The 15439-nt window shown below is 44.5% G+C and overlaps 1 protein-coding gene and 1 long non-coding RNA gene across 34 annotated transcripts in view; both read right to left on the bottom strand.

Moving 5' to 3' along the window:
* The window catches only part of LOC149983240 (uncharacterized), a 392257-nt gene that overhangs the window by 32485 nt on the left and 344333 nt on the right, over positions 1 to 15439 (bottom strand). The window lies entirely within an intron of this gene.
* Positions 93 to 15439, bottom strand: part of LOC110524742 (dynamin-1) — an 85202-nt gene continuing 69855 nt past the window's right edge. For 9 of the 33 annotated variants that reach the window (XM_036977248.2, XM_090234426.1, XM_090234416.1 and 6 more), the window contains 7 exons: positions 10136 to 10245; positions 9427 to 9538; positions 9215 to 9229; positions 7144 to 7317; positions 6251 to 6492; positions 5015 to 5212; positions 93 to 2879 (listed from right to left, as the gene is read on the bottom strand). In XM_036977248.2, the coding sequence (XP_036833143.1) occupies positions 2849 to 2879; positions 5015 to 5212; positions 6251 to 6492; positions 7144 to 7317; positions 9215 to 9229; positions 9427 to 9538; positions 10136 to 10245 (882 nt within the window). In that variant the 3' untranslated portion in view covers positions 93 to 2848. Of the gene's footprint in view, positions 2880 to 4218; positions 4256 to 5014; positions 5213 to 6250; positions 6493 to 7143; positions 7318 to 9214; positions 9230 to 9426; positions 9539 to 10135; positions 10246 to 15439 lie in introns of all 33 variants that reach the window. The other 24 variants (XM_090234419.1, XM_090234428.1, XM_090234433.1 and 21 more) reach the window with 10 other exon arrangements.

Raw genomic sequence — 15439 nt, 5'->3', positions numbered from 1 at the left:
AGTTTCTACCTTCAATATGCCCTACAAATTAGACATGTTATTTTGAATGTGCAATTCCTGATTTTTCCACAAAATAAGACAAGCAGACCATATTGGTACACTGACTTTTAATGTGTTGACGAAGCGCAGCCTGTTGGACAGACTCATGCCACCCACAGCAGTAAGATAAGATACAGGACAACGTTGTCACAGCAGGATAGAATACACACATTCACTCTGCCCAGTCTGCACTCATTTCCTGTCCCCAGACAGAGACCGAGAAACAAGGGACAAATTATTCTTCTCTACATGCTACTCAAACAACCTTCCAATACTCAACACAGCCATCAACAGGGATATAACTTTCACTTATCAAGTTTGTTTTTAGTTTGTTTCATTGTACACATACTCAGTCACTTATTCATACTAATTTAATATTCAGTATTCATACATTGTCAACTAACCTGTAGACAAGTGGAAGCACAATTTCCAGAAGATGCACCACACAATATACACACGTAAGATATGTCCTATTTACTCTTAAATAATAATGAAACTATTTTAGTTATGTATTGGGGAGGGTTTGTATGAACTGAGTACAATATAGATACTATAATGGGTTTGTGGGTATGCTAATGAGTGTAGTTTTTACCATTGTCATGCCCAACATGTACTTTTATCACCAACAGGGTCATAATACAACAAACCACAGAGTCCACTCACATCTCTCACACAGCAATGGGAACGCATGAGTAACATGGGAGGGGAGAGGTGTACTGTACAGGCGTGTGTTTGTTTAGGGTTCTATGCATAGACCATCACTGATTGGGTTGTTAGTGGTTTAAACCTGATGTCCTCACTCACCCCCGTGACCACTGAGAAAGGAAAGAAAGAAAAAAGGAAAGAAAAAAGCTGATAAATCATGCCAAAATTGAAAGTGCCACCCCATCCCCCAACTCATTACACAGTTCCAATGATATTCAACACATTTCTCAGAGGTTCTCCTGCCAGTGGTCTTGGAAATGCTTTGAGAGTCAAACCTAATCATGGGCAGGGTCAACACTTTAAAATATAATTCTTGAACACAACTTACATTTTTCCACTTTCCTTCTGAGGAAAGGAGAAATTATGCAATTAAACAGTATTGAGACGCACCCTTTGGGTCTTGTCTGTCTCCTCGCCTCCTCTCAGGCTGAGCATCTACTCTGAGTCTGGTGTGATTGGTGGACAGCTCTCATTAAGCTGTCCAATAAGAACATATTGCACTTTCAATTTAGATCCCGCCTCGCTATGCTACTGGTTTTCACTAGTGGGGAAGTGGTTCATTGACAAGTGGGAGAGGAGGAGAGAGACGGACGACTCTAGCTCAATGTTAGGCCACAGTTTTTAGCGGGAGACCTTTGAGTTACCCAGCACCCGTGGCATCGGTACAGAGGTTGAAGCACAGAAAGCAGCATATGCCTAGGGGAGCTGGTTGTGGACGAGTTTACACCGATATACACCAGATCACAGTCTGAGCACCTGAACTTGTGTCATTGCATGCAGATACAGTAATACAATACATCATCATGGTTAGATCATGGTTAGCACAACACATAAGAGTGGGCCTTCACAGTGACACAAGGCCTAGTGGCCACAGAAGGGCGTAGCACATAGACACAGGGAAATACAGGGGTTGGCGATTTCTTCTTCTCTCTCTTTCTCTCTCTCCCCGTCTCCTGCTTAGAGGGAGGCTGTTTTGGAGAGTTGCTGAGGTTTCTGATTCGTGTGTTTGTGTGTAGGACAGTGGTGATTCACCCTCCACCGTGTAGGGGCTGAGTGGGGGGGGGGGGGGGGGGGGGGGGTGGAGGAAGGGGATGTCAGGGCCCTGAGGGGCAAAAAAGGGGGACTTCTAGTTGTCAGAAGGAGGCAGGGGGCCAACCCTTGCATGGCCGGCTGTTCATTGAAAAGAGGCGGAAGAAAATAGAAAAAGAGGACATGATGAAGCCAGATTAAGCAAAGGATGAACAAGTGAATGAAACCTAATGAGAGAACATTTCCCCAAACTCAGAGGCTAGGAGTCACTGTTGTGATATTAGATATAAAAGGTCACATTAATCAATGTATCATAATAAATAGAATACACAATCTAAGTGCAGTGACATTGATACCACATTACACTCTTGACACATTACAGTCAGTATTTGTAATGAAATGTACATTTTCTCTAGGTGTTTTTCCTACTTTCCCATCGATGTCAGGTGTGTCCTAGCCTGTGACGTTAGGGACCAGTATGGATCATGACGATCATTGCAGAAGACAAGAAAAATAACTCTGTTGTTCAGATGCAGTTATCCCTTCTGATCCGCTCCCCCTTGCTAGATAGATGGATAATGCATCTACTCCCGAGAGAGAATCAACACATAGAATAAAGAATCAACACAGCACACAAATATCATTATCAAATCCAATATGATCAGAGAAGAAATCATTCAGATATGAGAGGAAGAGAAATACCCATATGAAGGGGAGGGTGAGAAACGACAAATATTTCAGCACAGCATTCTTAACTATCTCATCCATATTTGCTGCATATCCCTGCCCATTTATGTGTGTGACTACTTACAGGTGTACATGTATTGTAATGCTAATCAACAATTGACCTTTATATGCAGTGGAGGGTGAATGCCTTTCTGTGTATTGGGGGTATACAGTGCTTTTTATGTGTGTATGGTGTGGGTTTATACGTGTGTGTGTGACGTGACCGTGTCATTTATTAGAGAAGGAAGAAGGGTCTAGGTCAGGTCTAGGTAGGTAGGTTGCTCTGCAGTCCTTGGTCTCTCTGCCATGGGGTAGGCGGTGGGTTGGAAGGGAGGGGGGCTTCAGTAGTTTAGTGGGTTGGTGAGGGAGGGGGTCTTCGGCTGCCAAGAGGACCATGGGTACACACAGATGAACAGACACACAGACACAATCACAGACAAAACACAGAGACAGGCATATAAAAGAAGACATTGATAAGTTAGGGCTTTCATTCTGGCTGGGTATCACTCCCCTCACAGGCGTGATACCCAACGTCACTGTACACCATACAGTCAAGTATACTTACTCATTCAGCTCCCCTATTGAACATTACATTCTATGCAGTCTCTCTCTCTCTCTCTGAGGCACACACTGGTCCGGTAACACACGCATGCATACACACACATTCACAGCTGCATGGGACAATGTGGGAGACGACAGCCAGACAAAACAGCTAACACGCTAACATACAAATCTTTCCTGCAGATTTGATTCTCTTCATGATTGTCTGGGAATATATATGCAGTATAACATTTCCATTTGTGACAAGCAGTTGTTTTGTGGCCCAGAAGAGGGCAGTGTAGCTCCACTAAATTATCACCCATAAATTCTCCTCTTTCAACCCAATCTACATGAAAAACGTGAGAGATGTGTGATTATAATTGCTACAAATGATATATGACACATTTTATCATCTCCATAGTCATTCTGCTATGATCATCAAGGCTATGCTATCTTTACTTCACTATCAAAGGAGGGGCTAGTTAGCATAAACGCTAAAAAGCAGACTACAACTGTAGGAGACAGAGTGGCATCATAACATAGATAATGACTGTCAGAATAGCTAGTTGGATAGACATTACATACCCTTTTCAATCCATTATTACCACCCACAGTATAGCCTTTTTGACCACTTCCCTAGCCTCTATTTAATCCTATGTTGACATCTATACAGGACAAACACAGAACAGAAAAGTGTCACGCCACCAAACGACAAGGCTGGAGATGGGTGAGATGTCAAAAGGCAACACACAACACTGATACAAACCCATCACCTTTGACTTCTGACCCCTAACGGGTAGCTCTGGTCAGGTGTGTGCGTGAAAGTTTGTGTATGCCTGCGTATGTGTGTTTGCGTATCTATTGGAGTCATCAGACTTTTTTTCAACACAAACCTATCCCAACTGAAACATACACCTCAAACTAGGACAAAAACATTTCAAGGATTTCAGTGGACAATAAGAAAACCAGCGTAGCTCACACAGTGACACTAACACACTGTGAGCTGTGTGTGCTCATGTGTGTTTGTCTGTGCAGTGCTGAAACGAGGCATTAGGGAGTACATAGAAAAAAATGAAAGAGAAGGAGAGAGGGATTGGGGCATGCAGTGAGGTGATGGTATCTAAGAGACAGCAGCATGAGGAAGAGGATGATGACGATGGTGAGTAGTACCAAACGTACCAGAAGCGTTAGTCCTCATTGGTCACTGATAGTGATTCTGAAAGAGGAACCATAATCAACGGTGGGATAGAGGTGTGGTGAAGGAGATAGGATGAGGAGGACAGAAAGAGGAGTGCAAACAAACTCATACAGGTTACAGTGCAGGAGAGACCCATGTCACATGACAAGGCTCTGCTCTCACCCTGGACCAATCAGATTTGGACCATTATTTAGGGGTAGAATTTGAGTTATTGGTTCCAACATGGCTTAAAGTCATTGTGTAAGCGTTATTTGGAAGTTTGAGGGTATGTTTGAACGAGAGCAGTGTCGGGCAACGCGTGTGTCTCCCTCCGTAAGGCAAGCTGCTGCCCTGACCGTGAGTTCACATCAGACCAGTACAGTGTCCATTAGCTTACAACCACAGGCAAACACAAGGCAAACGTTAGCAGTGCGGACGCAATTAAACAGAGAACTTAAGAAAAATAAACTCCCCTCACATCTCGCTCCCATTCTCTGTCTCTCTCTCTATCCCCCCACTCTCCCCTTTCTCTTTCTCTGTTTATTGCCACATGGAGAGATAGAGTAGACAATAGACACAATTCCTAAACTAGAAAGACTAAGAGAGTGGCATATAGGATAGGTGTCCACTACAAAATAATATTTTCTAGCAAAGACCACTGCCATCATTCTCATAGTATCACTTACAAAACCTTACTGGCTTGTGTCTGTCTCCCTGTATGACCTATTGTAGTGTTATACATTGATAGACTTGGTTACTTTTGCGTTGAGATGTAACTTTTGGTTTGATTCCACTCACCTGGGCACACCGGGGGGTGCACGGTTAGGCCTGGAGGGGACTGATGGTGGTGGCCCACCAAAAGGATCCGGGGAGGCCCCTGGGCGAGAGGGGACAGGGGGACCAGGAGGGAGGCCAGGGGCTGAGCCACGGGAGACAGGGCGACCAGGAGGACCTGGGGGAGCCCTTCTGTTTGGAGTGGGACTGGCAGCTGGAGACCTGACAGGGGTAGGGGAGAGGGAGAGAGTGCATTGGCAGTCAGTTCTCTTACACACCAGCAGGGTAGGCCACAACAACAGTGTAACGAAACATTCAGGAGTGTCATGGTCATGGTAAGAAAAAACATTACTGATCATCCAGTCCTCCTCCCCTATTCCTCTCCCCTCCATCCCCTTATTCCTCCCGGGACCATCCATATGTAAAATGTCTGCAGACATGACTAAGTCGCTTAGGATAAAAGCATCTGCTAAATGGCATATATTATTATTATTCCATTTCCCCACCCTCCCGCTCTCCCTCCATTCGTACAGTACCTGCCCCCAGAGCAATTTACCTCCTTCCATCCCTCTCCCCCATTTCCCCACCCTCTCGCTCTCCCTTCATTCATACAGTACCTGCCCCCAGAGCAATTTACCTCCTTCCATCCCTCTCCCCCATTTCCCCACCCTCCCGCTCTCCCTCCATTCGTACAGTACCTGCCCCCAGAGCAATTTACCTCCTTCCATCCCTCTCCCCCATTTCCCCACCCTCTCGCTCTCCCTCCATTCGTACAGTACCTGCCCCCAGAGCAATTTACCTCCTTCCATCCCTCTCCCCCATTCCCCCACCCTCCCGCTCTCCCTCCATTCGTACAGTACCTGCCCCCAGAGCAATTTACCTCCTTCCATCCCTCTCCCCCATTTCCCCACCCTCTCGCTCTCCCTTCATTCGTACAGTACCTGCCCCCAGAGCAATTTACCTCCTTCCATCCCTCTCCCCCATTTCCCCACCCTCCCGCTCTCCCTCCGTTTGTATAGTACCTGCCCCCAGAGCAATTTACCTCCTTCCACCCCTCTCCCCCATTCCCCCACCCTCCCGCTCTCCCTCCATTTGTATAGTACCTGCCCCCAGAGCAATTTACCTCCTTCCATCCCTCTCCCCCATTCCCCCACCCTCCCGCTCTCCCTTCATTCATACAGTACCTGCCCCCAGAGCAATTTACCTCCTTCCATCCCTCTCCCCCATTTCCCCACCCTCCTGCTCTCCCTTCATTCGTACCTGCCCCCGGAGTTGTTTCCACCCGGCCTCAGCCAGGAGTCGTCTACAGGTGGCGGCATGGCGGTAGTGATGGTGGTGGTGCTGATGTCTCCGATGATGTTTAGGGCCTCTTTCAGGGCATGGTACATGCGGAGCATCTCATCGCGGTGATGGGCCTGCTCCTGGGACTCCTCCATCAGGCTGTTTTGGTCCCCAGAGTGGTACAGGTTGGCCAGCAGCTCCGCGTTGATGAACTCCTTGGTCTGTGTGAAAGAGTGGGGAAGAGTTGCGGTGATACTGAGAGGTTTTTATTTCTTTTTTGCACTTATTCAATCAGATCAAGTGTTAACTGGCAATAACAGACACCCGCATAGTGGACGTTTTGGCGATGTTGGAGGTGGTACTGCGTTGGAGCAACACTTGTCCCACTCGCGTTCGAAGCTCAGAAGGAGAAAGTGTAGGTTTTATAGAAATAATGATGCTCAAATTGAAAGATCATGAAAGTAAATAATGAGGGTTTCTATCATCATAATGGAGCTGTAGATTCCGTCTCACATTCCACTGTTCAAACTTGTAAACAAGGCTGCTTGGGATTTCTATTAATGAGACTCCGTGCAGCCAATGGCAATGTCTACTTTAGGTGTAATGCCAGGAACTACTTGTGGACTTGACAGCTCTAACGCAGTTCCACCTCCGACACCATCAAAACAACCGCAATGCGGATGTTGGCTATTCTGATTGATCTGATTGAATCAAGCCCTTATTTGATCCATTATTGATGCTGATTGGCTAGAAATTCCACAGGACTGCTGCTTTCTGAACAGATTAAAAGACGATGTTGAAAATCAGATGGCCCTCCAGAAGATTACTTTGACACCACTAGCCTGAAGTGACCACTGGGGAGTGGGACTCACATTGTTGATCATGAGGTACATGATGGTCTTGGGCATGAGGTCCCTGATGGTCTTGTTGACGATGGCCATGTAGGAGTCCACCAGGTTGCGGATGGTCTCCACCTGCCTCTCCAGCTGGGGGTCCATGGAGTGCATGAGGTTATCTGAGCCATTCTCTCCGTCTCCACTGTCACTCTGCTGGGGGACAACACCAGGACCAGGGAGGAGGGGGTTAGAGGACAGGGAAGAGAGGTGGACAGGGAGAGGAAGAGGGAAAGAGGGGGAGAGACAGGGAGAAGGGGGGAGGGAGAGGGAGATTCAAAAGGAGAGGGAGAAAGAGAAATAGAAAGAAAAAAATATGGTGAGAGAAAGATGGAGCCCTATCAGGGCTCATGTACCCCAAACAATCTGAGGAAGCACAAAGTATGTGAGGATGGCTAGAGGAGGGGTTCCTGACGGGGGCTAGGTCCATAAGCTGGAGAATTTAGCCTTTTTGAAATACCTGAAACCGCTTCTTCCTTCAATCTAGAAGCACAATCATTATGCTTAATTCTATGTAAAAAAATATATATCCAAGCCTTCCTTTTGAGCTGTCTGGTTGCTACTAATGGTGACACTGTAATTTATTCAAGGCACACTTAACCAGCATGGCTACAACAGCATTCTGCAGTGATACGCCATCTCATCTGGTTTGCACTTAGTGGGACTATCATTTGTTTTTCAACAGGACAATGACCCAACACACCTCCAGGCTGTGTGAGGGCTATTTGACCAAGAAGGAGAGTGAGTGATTGTGTGCTGCATCAGATGACCTGGCCTCCACAGTCACCCGACCTCAACCCAGTCAACCTTGGACCGCAGAGTGAAGGAAAAACAGCCCACAAGTGCTCAGCATATGTGGGATCTGCTTCAAGACTGTTTGAAAAGCATTCCAGGTGAAGCTGGTTAAGAAAATGGCAAGTGTGCAAAGCTGTCATCAAGACAAAGGATGGCTACTTTGAAGAATCTCAAATATAAAATATATTTTGATTTGTTCTAACATTTTTTTGCTTATTACATGATTCCATATTTGTTATTTCTACAATGTAGAAAATAGTCAAAAATAAAGAAAAACCCTTGAATGTGTACGTTTGTCCAAACTTTTGACTGGTACTGTATTGTACTGTATGTAATATATATACAGTATAGGTACTTTTTTTTACAGGAAAAATCTGAGGAGGCACATGCCCCTGTGCCCCCTTTGGGCATGACCCCTCTGAGCTCTGTAATCACAACAAGTAGTGAAACAATCCTCAATATCACAAATCATTAATAACATCCACTATATAGCACTCTTAAACTGTCAGTATAAATAAATAACTTCCCACTGAGCCAGGGCTCCACACAGTCGACGCAACGGATCCCTAACAGATCTGACGGAGCTTAATTTGTGTAGCTCTCTACGTAGTTCTATGTACTTTTGTGTGGCTGAATTTTTGGAACGCAATGCAAACGGAGCTCTGTTTGTGTAGACTGTGAAATCACTGTGGGGAGCCATTGAAGACGACATGTCTCTTTCTCTACCACTTTCTCTTGGCTCATGCCCCAATGCTAATTCCTTTATTTGCTTAGCCAATTCCAATCAGATGGTTGTACTATACAGCTATGGCAGAGCCCTGATGAGAGTGACATTTGAACTTCCTGGCCTGGTTCGAATGATGAACGACTGGGCTGTTGATTAGAAACAGCCAATGAGGCGAGACGAGAGAGGAGGCGCAGCACTGTATAAATCATTAGAGCCAATCAGAGTTCAGTATCAAATTAAATTGCCAACACTATAGATGTAGGATCTTAATTTGAGCCAGTTTGCTACAGCAGGAACATAATCCTGCAGCAACAGGAAATGTGAATTATTATGTGGATTATAATTCATGAACAACTTTTGTAGGGGTTGATGCATTTTTCGTTATGGCAAATACACTACAAGTTAGAATTTCCTGCAGGGCAGGAGAATTCTCAGCAACAAATTAAGATCCTAGCTTGAGCAACGCTCTAGAAAACTGTGTAAAAGGGGTGAAGAGTTGGAATGGACATCATGACACAAAGCACATACCTTGCCCTCCTTCTCCTATTGGGTCCAACAGCCACAAAGGACATACAGAGAAAAATAATGACAGAGGGAGAGAGAGAGGGACAGGAAGAGAGAGATGGTGTTAAACATGAAATGACAGACTCTACTAGCGCTGTGAGTGAAAACCATCATCACAATCAACAACATGTTTTGGACTGGTGGAGTTACTGACTAAATGTGTGTGTGCGTCGTACCGTGACACGTTCAGGATACACTCCAGCTCTAAGGAAAGAGGCCTTCCACCCATCTATCTCCTCCTGACTCTCGCAGGCCAACTCCAGCTGACGGTAGTCCTTATATACATTTCTGTGGATGCACAGTGGCAACTCTGAGTGTGTGTGTGTGGAGAGGCATCGAAATAAAATAATACAAATAATAAAAATAAAATGTTTTTGTTCTTCTCTGTAATAATACTAGCCACTTAGCAATTTCATAAAGTTGTCTTTAGCATAATGATTATGGCTCTAGATTGCAGGAAAAAAGCAGCTTCAGGTGTTATCCAATTTATGAAATTTATGAAATTCCTACTTATGGAACCCCTCCTCCTCACATACTTTGTGGCCCTTCAGATTGTAGGGTAGCACGGTGTGTGTGTGTGTGTGTGTGTGTGTGTGTGTGTGTGTGTGTGTGTGTGTGTGTGTGTGTGTGTGTGTGTGTGTGTGTGTGTGTGTGTGATAGTGAGTAGTATTACATACATTCTTGTGGAAGCGAGTAGGATTAAGAGGGGATTGTGTGGGTGCTTGCCTTGAATGACTGCGAATGTGTGTGGTCAGTCTGTGTGGAGAGCTGCTACATTGTGTACATTGAAGCTACGTCGGTTGTGTAGATCGATCTTAATTACTCTACTTTTGAGGTCTTAGAACATCTGACATGAAAATATGAAATGTCCACTTAAGAACGTACCTTTGCTCTGTGTTGAACAGGGCAAAGATCTGCTTGCTGGACATGAAGCTCTTCTCCACATCCCTCAGCCTCAGGTTGTCCACCTGGAGCATGTACTTCTTCTCTTTCTCCTGCAGGAGGCAGAATAAACAACACACAGGTTAGAGACAGTAGCCTACATATGAACCCACACACACTCACAGAGAGCGAGAAAGCACAGACCTGTGATGACCTATGCATGCTATCTTGAACATGCACACTTTACATGATTACATAGGAAAACATTTATAGTTACTAACCTCAAAATGTGGCTGGCCATAGATGTTAATACATTGAAGTTTTAAAGTTTTAATGAATTAGTTTGGCAGATAGCCTTAACTTTAAACTATTTACTGTATTACAAAAGTAATATTGAATTGTGTTTAGTTGACAATGAAACCAAATATCAACATTAAAAGGAGATGTAGGCCTATCTACTGCTTCGATATTCCATCTGAGCCACTGGCTTAGTCCGGCTTTAATTCCACTTTGTCTACAAATGAGTGATTGATATGTTGGATTCATGTCTGCATCTCAACCAAAAATCAAAGGTAATCAAATCTAACTTCAAATGCACTTTAAGTACAGTTTGATTTGATTTAGTCTTTAACTTAGATTTTTTTGGTTGAGATGGAGACGTCCAACATATACAGTGCCTTGCGAAAGTATTCGGCCCCCTTGAACTTTGCGACCTTTTGCCACATTTCAGGCTTCAAACATAAAGATATAAAACTGTATTTTTTTGTGAAGAATCGACAACAAGTGGGACACAATCATGAAGTGGAACGACATTTATTGGATATTTCAAACTTTTTTAACAAATCAAAAACTGAAAATTTGGGCGTGCAAAATTATTCAGCCCCTTTACTTTCAGTGCAGCAAACTCTCTCCAGAAGTTCAGTGAGGATCTCTGAATGATCCAATGTTGACCTAAATGACTAATGATGATAAATACAATCTACCTGTGTGTAATCAAGTCTCCGTATAAATGCACCTGCACTGTGATAGTCTCAGAGGTCCGTTAAAAGCGGAGAGAGCATCATGAAGAACAAGGAACACACCAGGCAGGTCCGAGATACTGTTGTGAAGAAGTTTAAAGCCGGATTTGGATACAAAAAGATTTTCCAAGCTTTAAACATCCCAAGGAGCACTGTGCAAGCGATAATATTGAAATGGAAGGAGTATCAGACCACTGCAAATCTAAACTTTCAGCTCATACAAGGAGAAGACTGATCAGAGATGCAGCCAAGAGGCCCATGATCACTCTGGATGAACTGCAGAGATCTACAGCTGAGGTGGGAGACTCTGTCCATAGGACAACAATCAGTCGTATATTGCACAAATCTGGCCTTTAAGGAAGAGTGGCAAGAAGAAAGCCATTTCTTAAAGATATCCATAAAAAGTGTTGTTTAAAGTTTGCCACAAGCCACCTGGGAGACACACCAAACATGTGGAAGAAGGTGCTCTGGTCAGATGAAACCAAAATTGAACTTTTTGGCAACAATGCAAAACGTTATGTTTGGCGTAAAAGCAACACAGCTGAACACACCATCCCCACTGTCAAACATGGTGGTTGCAGCATCATGGTTTGGGCCTGCTTTTCTTCAGCAGGGACAGGGATGATGGTTAAAATTGATGGGAAGATGGATGGAGCCAAATACAGGACCATTCTGGAAGAAAACCTGATGGAGTCTGCAAAAGACCTGAGACTGGGACGGAGATTTGTCTTCCAACAAGACAATGATCCAAAACATAAAGCAAAATTTACAATGGAATGGTTCAAAAATAAACATATCCAGGTGTTAGAATGGCCAAGTCAAAGTCCAGACCTGAATCCAATCGAGAATCTGTGGAAAGAACTGAAAACTGCTGTTCACAAATGCTCTCCAGCCAACCTCACTGACCTCGAGCTGTTTTGCAAGGAGGAATGGGAAAAAATGTCAGTCTCTCGATGTGCAAAACTGATAGAGACATACCCCAAGCGACTTACAGCTGTAATCGCAGCAAAAGGTGGCGCTACAAAGTATTAACTTAAGGGGGCTGAATAATTTTGCACGCCCAATTCTTCAGTTTTTGATTTGTTAAAAAAGTTTGAAATATCCAATAAATGTCGTTCCACTTCCACACATGATTGTGTCCCACTTGTTGTTGTTTCTTCACAAAAAAATACAGTTTTATATCTTTATGTTTGAAGCCTGAAATGTGGCAAAAGGTCGCAAAGTTCAAGGGGGCCGAATACTTTCGCAAGGCACTGTAAATGATTCATTTGTAGACAAACTGGAATTAAAGTCAGACAGTGTCACAGATGGAACCATCAGAGCAGAAAATATATATCTTTCAAATGGTGCTATTTGGTTGCCTTGACAACCAAACACAATTCAATATGTCTAAATATCATTACATTGGAAATCTACCAGAGCTTGAAACCCTGGGTCTATGTGTTGTCTATTCTTAGTTGAATCCTGGGCTGAATTGAAACAATAGCTGTTGATGCCTTTGCAAATGCTATAGAGGCCTAAACAGCATCAGTGATGATATGAGTGAGAAAGTACTGCATGGTCACATTTCATTTGCTCTGTTAACCCTTTGGAATGACTTCAATAGCATCAGTGAATCTATTTAGTTGTTAAGTGGAGATCTCTCAACAATCATTCTCATGATAGCACATTGGTAATTGTCAGTGACAAATATAGCTAAGCAGGGCTTGGTTAAAATCCTGGATGGGAGACCAAAAGTAGCTGTAGATAGGAGGTGCTGCCCAGTCTATTGGTTTTATTTCTTCTTTTGATAGCGTAAACAATGTTGAAGATCTGACATTGTTTTCAAGATACATATTCAACATATTCTTATACAAGTTTTGTCTACGTTGAAATTTGGTTACCATGATGAGATAATCCTGTGGTTGAAATTTCACCCACAAAACAACAGTTTATGTTGACAATATTTTCAAATCCAATGTTTTGGATGGACAAATTAAGTTGAAACAATGTTGATTCAACCAGTTTGTGCCAGTGTGGAGGGATACATATACAGAGAGAAAGAGAGAGGGGGGATACAGAGACAGACAAAAGGAGAGTGGAGAGGGTAGAAAATAAGCCCCACAAAGTGCCTGGTTGTGATTAGAGCTGTGTAACTGTAAGTAGAAAAAAGAGAGAGGTGGGCAGGCGACACTGGAGCCTCACAGCACAGCCTTCACCACATCAGCCTGGCGCACCAAAATAGAAGAGAGAGAGAGAGAGAAAAAAAAGAGAGAGAAAGAGAGAGAAAGAGAGAGCCAGCAAAGAGAGAGAGAGAGAAAGAGAGAGCCAGGAGAGAGAGAGAGATAAAGAGAGAGAGAGAAAGATAGATAGAATAGAAGAAAAATAAAAAAATAGATTTTATATTTCGATATGTATACTTTGACAATGTAAGTAATAATGAACTTGCCATGTCAATAAAGTCAATTGAATTGAATTGAATTGAAAGAAAGATAGAGAAATAGAGAGAGAGAGAGAGAGAGGAGGGAGAGAGAGAGAGATAGACCAAAGCTCAGAAAGCCAGCCTAAAGAGACCTAGAATCAAGGGAGGTCAACCACAGAAGTGAGCCCAGAGCTAAGACCCAGAACTGGGCAGACGGGTAGAGTAACACACACCCTGTGGTCACACTACACTGAGCTTCACAACCAAGTGTGTGCCATCCCACCCAGTGTGTGTGTGTGTGTGTGTGTGTGTGTGTGTGTGTGTGTGTGTGTGAGTGTGTGTGTGTGTGTGTGTGTGTGTGTGTGTGTGTGTGTGTGTGTGTGTGTGTGTGTGTGTGTGTGTGTGTGTGTGTGTGTGTGTGTGTGTGTGTGTGTGTGTGTGTGTGTGTGTGTGTGTGTGTGTGAGAGAGAGAAAGGCAATGCTCTACTCCAAAATACGCAGACTCCCCTATGGCTATGGACAAGCACAGTTTTTCTTCAACTTTAAAAACATGTGTCCAACCACAGCCCTTCCCTTCCCATTCTGCCCAGCCCTTTCCCTGTACATACAGTGTACAGCATAACCAACCTGCCCTCATCAAAGCGGTTCAGGCCTGCACAGTCAAATGGTCACATTCCCCTTAGGACGGACACACACACACCCCCACTGTGGAGTGACGATCAACAGGCAAAGTTAGTGTGTCCAAGTGTCCACTACCTGAGACTAAACAAGCGGTTACCATGGACACCAGAGGGTGACATCACCACACTTAACGAGTCCCAGTCTTCCCACTACTCGCTCTCTCTCGTACTCTCTTTCTCTCCATCTCTCCCAGGGAGGGAGCGGCCTTTCACTGACTCACACATTTTCCTTTCCCCTGGCCAGTGAAAAAAAAAGAGGGAAAAGTGAGGAGAGGGAGGGAAGGAGGGAAGGAAGGAAGGAAGGAGAGGCAGAGAGAGCAGGAATGAAAGAGAGCAGGTGATGAAAGACAGAGTGACAGAGAGAGAGAGAGATAGAGAATGAAACAGAGCAGCACAAACTGGAAAGGAGGGGTAAAAGAGAAGTACAAGAGATAGGCCAGAGAGATGGATGTGTGGGATGGAGGGTGACGGAGGGGTGTGAGGAGTGTGAGGAAGAGCCAGAGTGACATAGAGCAGGCACTGAGCCATGTATGGCCCCATAGACACAGCCTCAGACTAACACACTGCATGCTGAGGATTCACCCCGCACTTAATCACTCCGACAGACTGCTATAACTCTCTCTCACACACACACACACACACACACACACACACACACACACACACACACACACACACACACACACACACACACACACACACACACACACACACACACACACAAGGAAGTCATCAGAGGGTGAAAGGGGAGGCTGCAGTACTGTGTGTTGGGGCAGACCTATGACTCTCCCTCTCCCTCTCCTCCCCTTTCTCCCTCTCCTCCTTCCATCTCCCAGTAGAGACTGAGGGAGAATGCAGACAGACTGAGTGATTCTCCATATGTACCTATAAAACCAGCATAGTCAGCTCAGCAGCACGGGACACACTCTTAGGTCAGACAAACACACACACACACACACACACACACACACACACACACACACACACACACACACACACACACACACACACACACACACACACACACACACACACACACACACACACACACACAAACATTATTCTATAACAGTTTACACATGTGAGCAGAGACGGACAAACACTATTTTGTAAAAGATTCATTCAGCTCAGCGAGTGTGTGAGAACGTCTTACTCACCTAAGAGACCAACACACATAGCCCTTTAAGAAAATCTCACTCTGGCCAGA

The sequence above is a fragment of the Oncorhynchus mykiss genome, chromosome 5, assembly GCF_057628025.1.
Source record: "Oncorhynchus mykiss isolate SJ-2025 chromosome 5, ASM5762802v1, whole genome shotgun sequence".
In the NCBI taxonomy this organism is placed as follows: domain Eukaryota; kingdom Metazoa; phylum Chordata; class Actinopteri; order Salmoniformes; family Salmonidae; genus Oncorhynchus; species Oncorhynchus mykiss.
Note: the sequence above shows the minus strand (reverse complement) of the source record. Positions and strands in the feature narration are given on the sequence as shown.